This window comes from Ammospiza nelsoni, chromosome 18 (genome assembly GCF_027579445.1).
Source record: "Ammospiza nelsoni isolate bAmmNel1 chromosome 18, bAmmNel1.pri, whole genome shotgun sequence".
Taxonomy (NCBI): Eukaryota; Metazoa; Chordata; class Aves; order Passeriformes; family Passerellidae; genus Ammospiza; species Ammospiza nelsoni.
This window is the reverse complement of record NC_080650.1, coordinates 9,491,325-9,504,188: the sequence shown is the minus strand read 5'-3', so window position 1 is coordinate 9,504,188 and position 12,864 is coordinate 9,491,325. Positions and strand designations below refer to the sequence as shown.

Genomic DNA, 12,864 nt, shown 5'->3' with positions numbered 1-12,864 from the left:
CAAAAAAAAAAAAAAAGAGGTAAAACCACTCCAAACCCAAAAATACATTTAAAATAGGTGGGGACTCCCTTGCCATTGAGAGGGTGTGGTATTTATTAGCCATAAATTGACACACAAAAATGGGACGGCACAGCTAGGTTGGGATTATTTTTTTCTCCTTCGCTCCAAGGATTTGGGTGCTTGTCTGTATTCCCTCCCAGATCAGAATTCCCACACATTCCCACCCACATTCCCAGAGGCTCACACGCAGGTATACCTCTTTAGTTAATTAGAATTACTTTTAATTAAAAATATATGTAAATTATATAGAGTGTGCACAGCTTGGAGAGGAAAAAAAAAAAGAAGAAAAGAAAGCAAACTTCCATTTCAATAAAAATTTGAACCTCTTGGAATCAGCTGCTTTTGTGACATCCTTGGAGTTATTGGAACTCCCATGTATAAATAAATAGGACCAGGAAATTTTACACCTGAAATATTCTGCAGTAGACATTTTTCCTCGCACAATTTTGCTTTTCCTTCTCTTTTTGCCTCCACCACTCCCAGCCTCTCATGATCACTTTCTGCCCCTTTTAAACACATTTATTTAATATCTCACTTCACACACCCAGACTGATATACTGATATCCCTTTTTTTTTTTTTTCCTTTTTTTTTTTTTCTGGAGAGGAAGCAAAGGAACACAGGAGAAAATGAAAGCCTGGGATTGCAAACAAGCATCATCATTATTTGGGTGAGCAAACTTTTTCCTCTCAGTGTCTGCATCCTCTCCCCACTCTCCCCCTGTGGCAGCTGGCTCAGAGCCTGGCTTTCCACATGCTGCTAAAAATCCAGCAGGACTCAAGCTGGGGATGTTTGCAAGCTTGGAAATAACCCCATGCTTCTGTCAGAGATGGCTGAGGGACCAGGAAAGACCAGGAGATGGGAAGGGAAGAAGAGCGAGAGGATTACAAGTGGGAAAGGAGATGAGGGGATGGTTTATGGAATGGTTCCTGGAGAGAATTTTGGGGAATTTGTAAGGAAACACAGCTCCCTGTGGGAGTAATTTCACTCTTGGTACAATGCCTGGGTGAGGTAGGTACTGGATGTATTTATTTGGGGTTTCTCAGTACCTCTTTCTGTTGAAAAGTAAAGATAACACTAGCCCAAAAAAAAAAAGAAACACCACTCCAAAATTCACCCTCGTTAAAAAGGGCCGGTGTCTTTTTTTTTTTTTTTCTGAGAAAATTGAAAGAAAAAATATATATTATTATTTATTATATAACATTGTCAACATCAACACCACAAAAAAAAAAAAAAAGTAACATCCTAATTGTTCTCGTTCAAGCATTCTGACCATGGTGAGAAAGGCAGCAGGAGTTTGGTGTCGCTTGGAGAACAAAAAGAGCAGAAGGGCGAGGGGGGACGAGGGTGGTGGCAGCAACACAAACTGGGTGGGACCGTGGAGGGACAGAAGTGTGCTGGGCTGTTGGCTTTTCTTTTGAAACAAAAGAAAACAAAAGGGGGGTCAGGGCAAGTCACAGCGAGGCCGTGGTTTCAGTCAGTGTCCGTCCCTCTCGAGTGCTAGCGGTGAACATTCACTTCAAGGAGTCTTGCAAAACGCTTTGTTATCAACAGGGGGATTCTTTTCCTTTTCCTTCTCCCTTTTGCTGGGATTTTCCCGTGGCTCTGGCACTCCCTGCCCCCCTGGTTAGCTGTTCTCGCTCCACTCTGGCACCATCCCCACGCCGTGCACCGAGTGGTACTGGTGGGGCGACAGGGTTCGAGGCACGCCGTGGGAATACAGGAATTCCGCCGGCTGGAGGCTGCTGGGAGGGGACTGGATGCCCGTTTGAGGTCCACACTGCCTCACGATGGGCTGGTGAGAGCTTTGGTGCTGGAACATGCTGTGGGTGTCTGCGATTTGGGGCGACGTGTGGTTGGCCACGCTGCCCAGGCGGGGCATGAGCGGCCCCGAGGTGAAGTGGGCAGAGAAATGCTGGTAGGGTAACCTGTCCATGGGCTGCATGGCAGACACTGTGCAACTGCTGTACGAGGGCACGCTGGGCCACGTGTTACAGCTGATGTCCTCCAGGCTGGGCACGGGCTCCGTGGGCGGCGCAGAGCTGGCGTACATGCAGGCCTGGCGCTGCGCCGACTCAGTCCGGTACGACGTGTTCAGTCCCTGCTGCTGAGGGTAACTGGACCTGTAGAAAGGGTCCTCGTCTGCTGGAGAGGTTTCCATGTAGGGCTTCTTGTAGGGATGCTCGGTGGTGGAACATTCCTCATCTGTTGGGAGAGAAAAGTCCTGGTAGTCACCAATGATAACGCGGCCGAGGCTGTACATTCTTCTCTGCAGGACAAGCTGACACTTCCCTTGGTGTAAATCCCCATTGCTTCCCTGGAACTCATCTATCCTGTGGAAACCAAGCCTTACACTTGGCCCTGCTAGAGTAGAGAACGGATTATCCAGGAGCTCTGGGAGGAAAATCAAGACGCTGGAGGGACCTGAGGTTTATCTCACTTGGTGATCCTCCCACATGCTCCCCATCTCCTTCCTGCTGCCACTTCTACCTGAGGAACAACATCTGCCTGTGACCTCTGCACCTACCAGGATCCCCCCTCTCCCCCAGGAGGCTCAGAGCTGGTGCTGTCAACTCAAATCCTTTACAACAAAATATTTGCATGATAAAATATAAATGATAAAAAGAGACAAAAAAGGAGATTACAATAAAAATCCTCCCAAGAGAGCACCAGCGATGGCACGGTTGGGACAATCAGATTTGGAGTCTGACAGCCCCAGGCTTCAGCTGTGCCAAGGCAGCTGGGCACATAAATCCTCACAGGGCTGTGGGCACATAAATCCACACAGGGCCGTGTGCTGGAGCCAAGGGGAACAAAGGAGAAAAGTAAATTTCACAGCTAGAAACAGCAAGGCACATCTTGCAGAGCCCTTTGTTTCCTGCAGCATCCCAGGCCAGCAGAGGGAAGGAGATAAACAATTTAGGTGAAATCTCCAGGGTGAGGCCAAATGAATAAATGAATGTGTACTTATTTATTCATTCATAGGGTCATCAAATGAAATCCAGCTCTGCTGGAATGGATGGCCAAATTCCCAGGGATGAGCACTTCACCAAGAGATTTTAAGGACAGTGTGGCAAGGGAAGGGGAGCTGTTCTGACATGGATTAACTGCTGCTGCTGCTTCAAAAACAAGATTTCTGGTGCAGGCAGGAAAACATCCCACTTGGTTAGAGCTGTCCTGGCTGCACCCTTTGAACAGGGGTCAGATTTGAAAGAAATTTGGAACAAGTTATCCTTTACAATTTTTCTCCACCAATGTGTTTTCAGCTGTAATTTTTTCCACCCTCAAAATATGATGGGGAAACAAACCCCAAACAGTTGTACAGAAAGGAGGACTGAAAGCATGTGCCCCACAAGGGGCACAGAGGTGTTGCTGCCAGTCTGCTCTGAGGGGAGTGCTCATGTCACACCTTCAGGAGGGGCAGGTGGGCAGTGCAGGCATCTTTTGTTTCATCTAAACACACACATGCACGTAACCCTTATTGCCCTGAACAGCCACGAGGGCTCTCCTGGAGGCTGCACCCTCTCTGCATGTAAAATAACCCCTTGCTCCCACCCAGGGGTTTTCCAAGTGCAGCTGGAACAGCTGCTGCTGCTCATCCTGGTCCAACAATCCCACAAAGAGCAGGTCCTGAGGGACACCACAGGGACATCCCCACAGTGGCCCTTGGCTCTGTAATGGCATCAATTCAGCTGGAAAGCCACAGTCCCATTTATTTCTTCCTGACAACATCAAAGCCTGGCTCCTTCACCTCAGCAAGGCAGAGCCCTGATAATCAAGTTTCTCCTCTGCCTTCCCTGTACATTGGGGTGGGAAGCAGGATGAGATAAAAGAGCAATTCCATCGTATTTTTGAAACCAGCTGGAACAATGAGCAGGGAGATGCAGGAATGTGTCAGCCTCCTCACTCCAGCTCAGGTCCAGTTTTTGTAGGAGCAGGGGAAAGGATGGGGTGCCATGAAAGCCAAAATCTGGAGGCACAGGTCTAACCTCTGTCCTGATCTCAGCTCCATGACAGGAGGTACATCTGGAAGAGCAGCCTGAGCTGGAGCTTTTATGGACAGTGTAAAAAGTTTGGATTCCTGACCCACTGCTGAGTAATAAGAACACTGGGGTGGAAAAACAATGTCTTGTAAAATGCAGCATTGTTCTGCTAATAAAGTTTTCAGCATTAAACCGCATCACTCTGCTGGCACCAGAAATCATTGGCTTGGGGTTTGACTGTTTATGTTATTTTGATTTTTTTAAATATACTACACAAACCAGTCAAACTCTGTTTTTCCATGGTGTAAAACTGCCCGACTTACAACCTGAGCTTGCTGATTTTTCCATTTAGCCCAGACATTTCACTGCCTGCCACAGCCCAGCTGGGCAGAGCCGCAGTGTCACAGAAACACTTCCAGAATCCATCACAGGTGAAGAGGAAACAACAAAGCCAACCAGGATTTCACCCCATAAGTGCCCTTTATCCTTCTGTAAGCTCTCAGGTTCACTCTACTGGTCCCTCTAGAGCCAGGTTCCCTCATGTTTTATGTGGAAAGGGATTTTAAGGTGTGTAAGGACCTTGTTCCCATCTCCAAACAGGACCTAGGCTGACCAAAGGATTCCAGGCTGCCCTAACAGCTTCTGCCTGTCCTCCTCCCCCTCTTCCCAGTGATTTTCCCATTTATGGAGCCTCAAAGTGCTAGAGAGGGAAGAGAATGGTCCCTGTGCATCCTGAGGTGGGATGGTGCAGAGCAGAGAGCCTCAGCTGGTGCTGCCTGAGGGATTTACAGCAGTTCAGGCTCTCTGGTCTTGTCCCACCTCAGAGGAGATCAGAGCCAGCACAGAGCAGCTGGAGGGCATCCCCAGGGTGTGAGGAGCAGCTTTAGGGTGGAAAGGGGACATCTGCAATGACAAAAGGGGCACAAGACCAAAGGTCTCTCATGCTGCAGTTTCAATTCATCCTCATGGGCTCTGGACACTGGACAGTGCAGCTCAAAGGACAATCCTGTCCCTGAAGATCCTCTTCCCTCCTATCAACATAACCAGGACACTGGGATATGTAACTGCTTGCTCAGGGTTTGATTCCTATGTTGGTTCCCTGACAGCAGCTCCTTGTCCTTTTCCAGGTGTCACTGAGCCCTCAGAGCAGCTGTTGGCTATCCTGGGAGATATCCTGACCATGTCCCCCTGTTGCTGCTATTCTTGGAAGCCAAGGGTGGTGATCAGCTCTAGGGAGCAGCCCCTCAGTGCTGCACAAACCTCAGAAAGGAGGAGGTGCTGCCAAGCAGGGGGAGCTGCCAGAGCCAGGGAGAAGCTGCTCTGAAGTGAATCCAAGGAAAACGGAACCTGAAGAATGGGCTGGAAACTGGCTCCCTCACAAGGAATTTGATGATCTATCTAATGAAGGAGCTCGAGTGAGAGCATGAGCGCTTCCAAGATTTCCGGTATTTACTACTTCCAGCTGGGCTGTAAATACCACACAAATGGCTTTTTAAATGGAATTTTCCCAGTTCCGAGATTCGGGCCACGTAGAATGAAACACAAACATGGAAAGCCTCTGGACTTCAGGGTGTGCTAAGCCTCCCTCTACCCCCCTGGTGTAAATCAGGAGAGCTCCTTCCCCACAGATGACACTCATCTCCCCAGGGTGGAAGACAATGAAGAATGGGACATGACTCCTTTGGATTTCAGAGCTCACCCGCACTTCCAGGGCGTTACAGGAGGTTCATCCTGACTTTGTGAGGGACACACAATGGGTGATTATCACTAACTCTGTTGTTTTATCCAGTCTGGATTCCAGCATGGATCTGGCACCAGCCTGAAGAGCCAATACCAGGCTGCAAGAATGACAAAGGTTGTCCAAGAAGAAAAGGACAAGGCAGATCCAATCAAAGTGAACATCTCTAAAGGGAAAATAAGTCCTAAATCCAAGGACATGGAACCCAAGACATGCCAGCCATTCCAGCTGTATCTCACCGTTTGTGATATGGCTGTGTTGTGTTGAACACAACAGGGCTGTGGGACAGGGACAATCCAGTCCCCAAAAGCTGTAATCTTTTCCACAGGCAGCAAGCTGCCAGCACTCCCTACAGAGGCACAGCAGGCACCTCTGACAGGAGAGGGGGATCAGAGGATGGGTCAGGCTGGAAGGGACCACAGTGGCTTATCTGATCCAACCTCCCTGCTCCAGCAGGGTCATCCCAGAGCACATGGCACAGGATTGTGTCCAGAAAATTCTGGAATATCTCCAGAGAGGAGACTTCACACCCTCCTGGGGCATCCTGGCTGGAAAGATGTCCTTTCTCATGTTCAGGTAGAACATCCCAAGCATCAGTTCCTGCCTGTTGTCTGCTGCTGGACACCATGGAGCAGAGCCTGGTCCATCCCTTGGCACCTCCCTGCAGACATTGATGGGGTCTCCTCTTAGCCAAGACTGGCCCAGCTCCCTCAGGCTTTCCTCATTAGGGATATCAAACTACAGTGCCACAAGAGTGTGGCTGCTGAGCAAGAGTTGGGTGCACCCCAGCTCCCTGAACATCTCCCCATGCAGGGAGTCCCTTCCTCACCCTCAGTGTCCCACGGGCACCCTGCCCTGGGCTCCACTGCATCTCTCCATCTGCAGCCTTGGCCAGCTCATCGCATCTCCAAACATCAGCAGGGTGAGCAGTGTGTCCTCCAAGGAGACATCCCATGCCTGAGTTTTGTCCTACAGATTCCTTGAGGGAAAAAACAGAGCTGGGTGGGATGTGGGAGAAGTTGGTTCAGTCAACAAAGAGGTCTGTGCACACTGACCGTGCCTGTTCCTGAGGAGAAGGTGGAAAGACATTGCTGTACCAGCAGTGACCTCATCAGAGCAGGAAGGAGATGAAAAACAAATCCTTCCCCAGGGTGATGTCCAAGTTAGGGGGCTGAAGGACACGGTCCTCACCGGTTGGAGCCAGTGGATTCTGCCACGTCCCTCTTCTCCCTCAGAGTGCCAACTTGACAACTTTTATAACCTCCCCAGGGAGAGGCTGTTCCAGTTGCCTCCTGTTCAGCATCACAAGCATCCCAGAAATCTGCCAAGTGGTTGGGATTGTGTAAGGCTGGGAGGGAGCAGAGGTTTAGAGGGATGACTATTTAGTCCACAAGATATCTGAGAGAGAGGATAATACAAGAGAAAACAAGGCCCAGTATCCTAACTGGGATGTGGGGCTAAATGAAAGACACAAGGCAAGCTGCCTGCTGGTGAGGCCTTTTGGGCTTCTCCAAGCACAACAATGGGAGAGGGAGAGGTGGAGAACAACCAGAAAAAAGACAAAGCTCCAACTGCTCTTTGTGTCAGCCTAAAAATCCACATCAAGAGCTGCAGCCACTCCTTGATGAGATACAGGGTTGGAGATAGTCCATCCTCCCAAGACCAGTGGCTTTGTCACATGCCATCAGCAATCCCAGAGTGGGGCTGGGATACAAGGCAGGATGATCCTTGCCATTCCCCATTCCTGGAACAGCAACCCCACTGCAGTGCACCGGGGTCATTCCCAATGCTGTGACCCTGCCCTCCCACCTGCACACCAGGAATCACCAGATTAGGAGCTCTGGGATGTGTCCTTCCTTCCTTCCTCAGCCAGGAGAGCATCACCTCCCTGAAGCAGGGGAGCCTTCAGAGATAACACCCCCTGGCAACCCTGCTGCTCTCCCCTAATGCAATTCCATATCAGATCTCCACAGTGAATCCATCTTGCCTTGACAGTTTAGAACAACACTGCCAGCCACAGAGACTTATCCTTGCCTTAGGTCACCAGGAAAGCAGAAGTTGAACAAGGTTCCTTTGAGTTGGGTGAACACAGACCTGTCCCTGAGTAAGCCTAACCCAAGGCTTGGCTCTGATTGAAGAGGAGGCAGAGAAAGTTCAGGAGATGTCAAAGCTGGAAGGAGACTGGCTTGGAATTCACCCCAGAAGATGCAGACAGCAGCTGGTCTCAAAGCCAGCTGAAGTGCCCTCTGCCCCTGAGAGCACTTATCCGTAACCACAGCCTTGGGAAAGGAAATAATCCGCTTGAGATAAATCCTAAACTGCCTCAGGAGGAGTCAGTGCTTGGGGAGTGGATAGTCCAACACAATCAATAAGATTTCCAGTCCAGAAAATGGACACAGGGGCAGTAGGAGCAGACAAACTTTTGCTTTTGAGTTTTCTGAGGTGGTGAGTCTTGATAATTGTTAAGCACAAACATAGGAAAGCAGGAGAACCATGAAGAAAAACTCAGAAATGAGAGGCTGGAACAGCAAAAAAAAAAAAAGAGGAATATCATACATAGGATTATGTTCCCATGTCCAACAAAGATCCTTGCTGGTGCTGGAAGGAAGCTCCACACTCAGTGACATGAAACCTTGGATCACGCTCGAATTGCTCATCTCTAGTGAATTTTTTTTCCTTTTAATTAATTTCACTTCGCAAAGAGCTGCTTGGCAGCCCAGGCTGTCTCTCTGGTTCCCATTAACTTTGTGTTTCTTTCCTCTAAGCCCTGGTGGCTGTTTTCCATTTACCAAAGGCACGGGGAGGGGAGAGGAGAAGGCTCAGTGAGGAGAGTGGAGGCTCAGGCTGCTGGGACACCCAGCCTCGAGGAAGAAGCCTCTGGTGTTGGGCAGGACGTTGCTCCTCTTTGATTAAAGCCTTTGGCGGCTCTGATAAAAGGCCCTTAACTGCTTGTGCCACTCAGGGCATGGCAGAGATAAGGAGGGGAGACGAGGCCTCCCTGGGCCTGTCCCCGCGCTGGGCCGCGCAGGCCAAGAGGGCCGGGGAGCTTTATTCCAGGCCAGATAGCTGTGCCTTTTGTGACAATAAGAGGAAGTGAGATAATTGGGGGATTGAGGGAAACCACCCATGGAGACAGCACTTAGCGGGAATCCCAAAACTGGAAGGAAACCTCTGCTGGTTCCTTATCACGTTCCGACGCGGAGGCGAATGATGAATTGCCCCGCGGGGCAGGGACACGCAGCAGCCAGGGATTGTCCCGAGGGATGGTTGTCATTTGGGCCAGCTTGTTTTGGTTAGTTTTGGAAAAGGGGGAAGAGCAGAGGTGAGAGCTCAGCTCCCAGGATGGAGGAGCTGAGAAAGGGCTCCCAGGAGCTGCAGCTCCCAACGCTGAGGAGGGATTGCAAGGATCACCTTCCAGCACCAGCAGTGGGACTTTGTAGCAGCCCAGCACCTCACCCCACAGCAGTGCAGGGGTTAAACAGGCCACACATCCCCCCTCTGACCTGGGGGACACTTTGGGCATGTCCTTATTCCCTGCCTTACAGCCAGCATGCCCATTTCCAATCCCTGCTCTGGCACATTCTATGTGAGCACAGGCACCTGGAGGGGACAGCAAATGCCACCTGCTTTCCAATGTTTACCTCAGGAAAACATTCTGATTTCTCAGGGATTTTTTTTTTTTTTTACTTTGCATACCTGTACACAACCCACGTGCTGTTACAATATCTGGGGGATTCACCAAGGACATGGGAGAGATTTCCACTGCCCTCCTGCCTCCTCTGCCAGCACTTCCCAGCCCTCCCTACCTTAGACTGTGTGTCTGCACATCCCAGTGCTCCAGGGGTTATGTTGCTAAAAATAATGACATGTGTCTGACTGATAGGGTTGTGCAGGGAAGTGGGAAGGGCTCTGCTGTGGGGAGAAATTCCTGCTGCCCTGGTGCTTGCTGCCTTCTGGTAGCTTCTCCATAGAGGAAATCCCAAGAAGAGCAACAGGGTTGGCAGAAACCAGCTCCTGCCCACCCCTTGTTTCATCCAGCCCTGGAAATCCCCTATTTGTTTCCAAGTAAAACTGATCTAAAGCTTTTCCTATCTCAAGTGGTGCTGCATTGAAGCATTCCCACTGCTCTGGGAGAGGAGGGCAGAGACCACAGACCCTTCATGCCTGCCCAGAACAATCCCAGCACTATCAGGGGGCTCTTCACGGCAGAACAAGCTGAGCAGTCACTGGAAAGCCCTCACAGTTTGATCCCTAAAGTTCCTAAAGGACCATGGATATCATGGGTTTCAATCCCAGGCACCCTTCATCAGCCTGAGCATTTCTGCAGACAGAAAACTGTCTCCCAACTGAGAGACAGCCCTGAGTTGAAAACTGGCCAAAATACAAACTGTCAAGGTGTCTCCACTTGGAGATTAAGCCTGTCTGAGGGGCTGCAGATAAGTCATCTTTATCTCCAGCACCAGCTATCTTTCCAAATGTGGATTCATGGTGGGTGAAAGGCACTGCCAGCCCTCCAAACAGCTCATTCCCAACCCAGCAGAAATGGGATTTTAGAGTTTCCCAGCCCACAACCCTCATGCCTTGCTCATCCTCCAGCATCATTTGTTGCATGCTATTTTTGCCCAAAAATCAACCATTGGAGGAGGGAGACAAAGGAAAGTATTTTCTCACTGAATATCTAAAATACTCTCTTTCTTTCACTTTGATGTTTTTCTACCCACAAAGGCAGTTATCCTTGGAGCTGTCCAAGGGGAAACATCAGGAAACAATGCTGACAGTCATGTTGGGAGGGGGAAAACACAAAGCAGAGAGCAGGCAAGCTCTGACCTTTTCTCTTGGTGCAGTGGTAGATCTGGCCATGCTCCTGGGAGATGGGGTAGGGGTTGGCAGGAGGCAGCAGGTCCTGGGAGGTGCTGGACACCCCGTTCTCACACTGGTACTGGGAGCCCAGGTTGGAGGAGGCAGAAAGGACCCTGGTCTCACCGCTGAAGGGGCTGTGGTTTGAGGACACTTTTTGTCTCACTGTGCTCCTGGGAACAACCGGGTACTCTTTACTGCAAGCAAAGAAACAGAAGAGAAACAAGTCAGCAAAGCAATCAATTAATCCTCTGATCTATTTATTAATAAATAAAGGCAGCACATTAGTGTCATGGAGTTTGTTTTGGCTTTCAGGGAAATGCATATATCCCTCCCTGGAGGCTGCAGCCCCGTCACACTTTATCCATGCAGAACTTGTTATTCCCCTTCCTTTCAGTCCCCTTAAATTCATGCCTTTTCAACCACCACTATTTTATACACACACATAAAATATATAAATTCAGTTTCAGCAAAATAAACATGGTTTCTATTTACATATTGTAGCATTTATAAGCTACATACTGTTTGTAATGTATTCGCAATATGCACATGCATGTAAATAAAACCAGCATTTCTGCCAAGATTACTTGGAAATTAATTAAATATTTTGGTCTACTTTTTTTCCCCTTATAGTAGTTGTCCCCATTCCTTTTGCCTGGAGTCTGTCAGCCTGCTTGCCCTGGGTGGGGATCCCTGCACCACAGACCAAGCTCAGAAAAGAGAAATAAATAAATCACTGAGATTTGATGCACACCAGAGCCTCAGCAGAGTCAAGATGAGAGGGAAAGCCTGAATTGTTCTCTTGCCCCCAGATCTGGTTTGAAGTCAGGATTCTTTGCCAACACAGGTTGGAAATTCCCTCTCCTAAAGACCCTCTGGTGTTTTTTGGAGATGTTCCTTCAAACACATTGGCAATGTGACAACCCCAAAGATGATTACTGCTCTGCAGGGAGAGCTGAAGCTGAACAGGGGGTCTCAGACACTTCAGGTGAGGTAAAAGTCTCCTCCTGAACCCAAAGGCTTGCTAAAACGCATAAAGATCAGGTAGTACAGCACCCCAAAGCGTCACCAGGCTCAGAGCAGCCACAAAGTGCTGATTCCAACACAAGTTTTCTCCTCTGAGTCTGTAACCATTGGACCAAGCTGGCTTTGAGGTACCCCCCTCACTTGTCCAAAATCATTGTGCTGGAGCAAGGACAGCTCCTTAAATGCCATCCACAGGCTCACCTGGCACTTCCATGCAGAGGAAGAGCCCTGAACCTGCAGTGACACCCCTCAGGGAGGATCTATCACCGTAGAACTCACAACTTATTTACAAAATTTAACAATAGCAATCATATAAACCTAGGCCAGCAGGGAGCTTTCATCCAAACCACTGCTGTGCTGGCTGCCAGAAACATCAGCAACTGAGCTGGAATGGAAGGGAAATTCACCCAGGAGCTCAAACCCAAAGAAATGTGGCTCTGGTTGGGCCATTAAAGCTTTCCCAAGCCCAGGAACTGGGGGCTTGCCAAGGACAGCCTGCTCCAAAGGTGGGGTTTCATCTCCTGGAAGCAGCATTTGCTCAGAATAAAATCCAGGCTGTGCACAAGGAACAAAGACAGATGGACTGGGAGGAAGCAGAGATTTATCCCTTGGATAGTCAGGGCAGCAGTGAATGCCAGGGTTTGTGGTGGCATTCAGAGGACCTGCCTGTGGACACACAGCATTTAACTCCACCAGGAGATTTAGCTGGAGCACAGCTTTGGTGGCTTCTGGGGAAGGTCAAGACCTGTGGCCACCAAATTTCAGGGATGACCCTCAGATCTTCTGGGTTCTAAGGGATCTCCCAGCCCTCCCTGGTGATAGTTTTGAGTTGCCTGTTCCACCTTCACACCGTGATCCTCAATGAAAATTGTACCAACAGAACACCCCTAAGCCGCATCCCCACCTTGTTTCCCTACCAAGGAGAGCACCTGCAAGGAGGTGACTCCTGGACATGCCCTTGGCTCTCCTTCCTGAGGAGAGGCTGCATGGATTGGCTGGGTTCATCTCTCTTAGCCTCACACAACCAACATCCAATTCCCAAAAAATGACAGAGCTTTGGTTTGTTTCCCAGTAGGAACCTAAGAGCTCCAGTGGAGGAGAAAGGGACATCTCATGGCATGATACCAGGCCATGTGACACTTAGGAACATCTTTCACTGATAGCTTTGGCCAAAGTGGGTAAATCTGGATGCAATCCTAGAG

General features: G+C 49.5%; 1 protein-coding gene across 1 annotated transcript in view; it reads right to left on the bottom strand.

Moving 5' to 3' along the window:
* Positions 1 to 1,341: 1,341 nt before the first annotated feature.
* TBX5 (T-box transcription factor 5) overlaps positions 1,342 to 12,864 on the bottom strand; it is a 36,258-nt gene continuing 24,735 nt past the window's right edge. Inside the window, exons 7-8 of the mRNA XM_059485260.1 lie at positions 10,607 to 10,833; positions 1,342 to 2,263 (exon numbers count right to left, since the gene is read on the bottom strand). Coding sequence (XP_059341243.1) covers positions 1,686 to 2,263; positions 10,607 to 10,833 — 805 coding nt within the window. The 3' untranslated portion in view covers positions 1,342 to 1,685. The remainder of the gene's footprint in view (positions 2,264 to 10,606; positions 10,834 to 12,864) is intronic.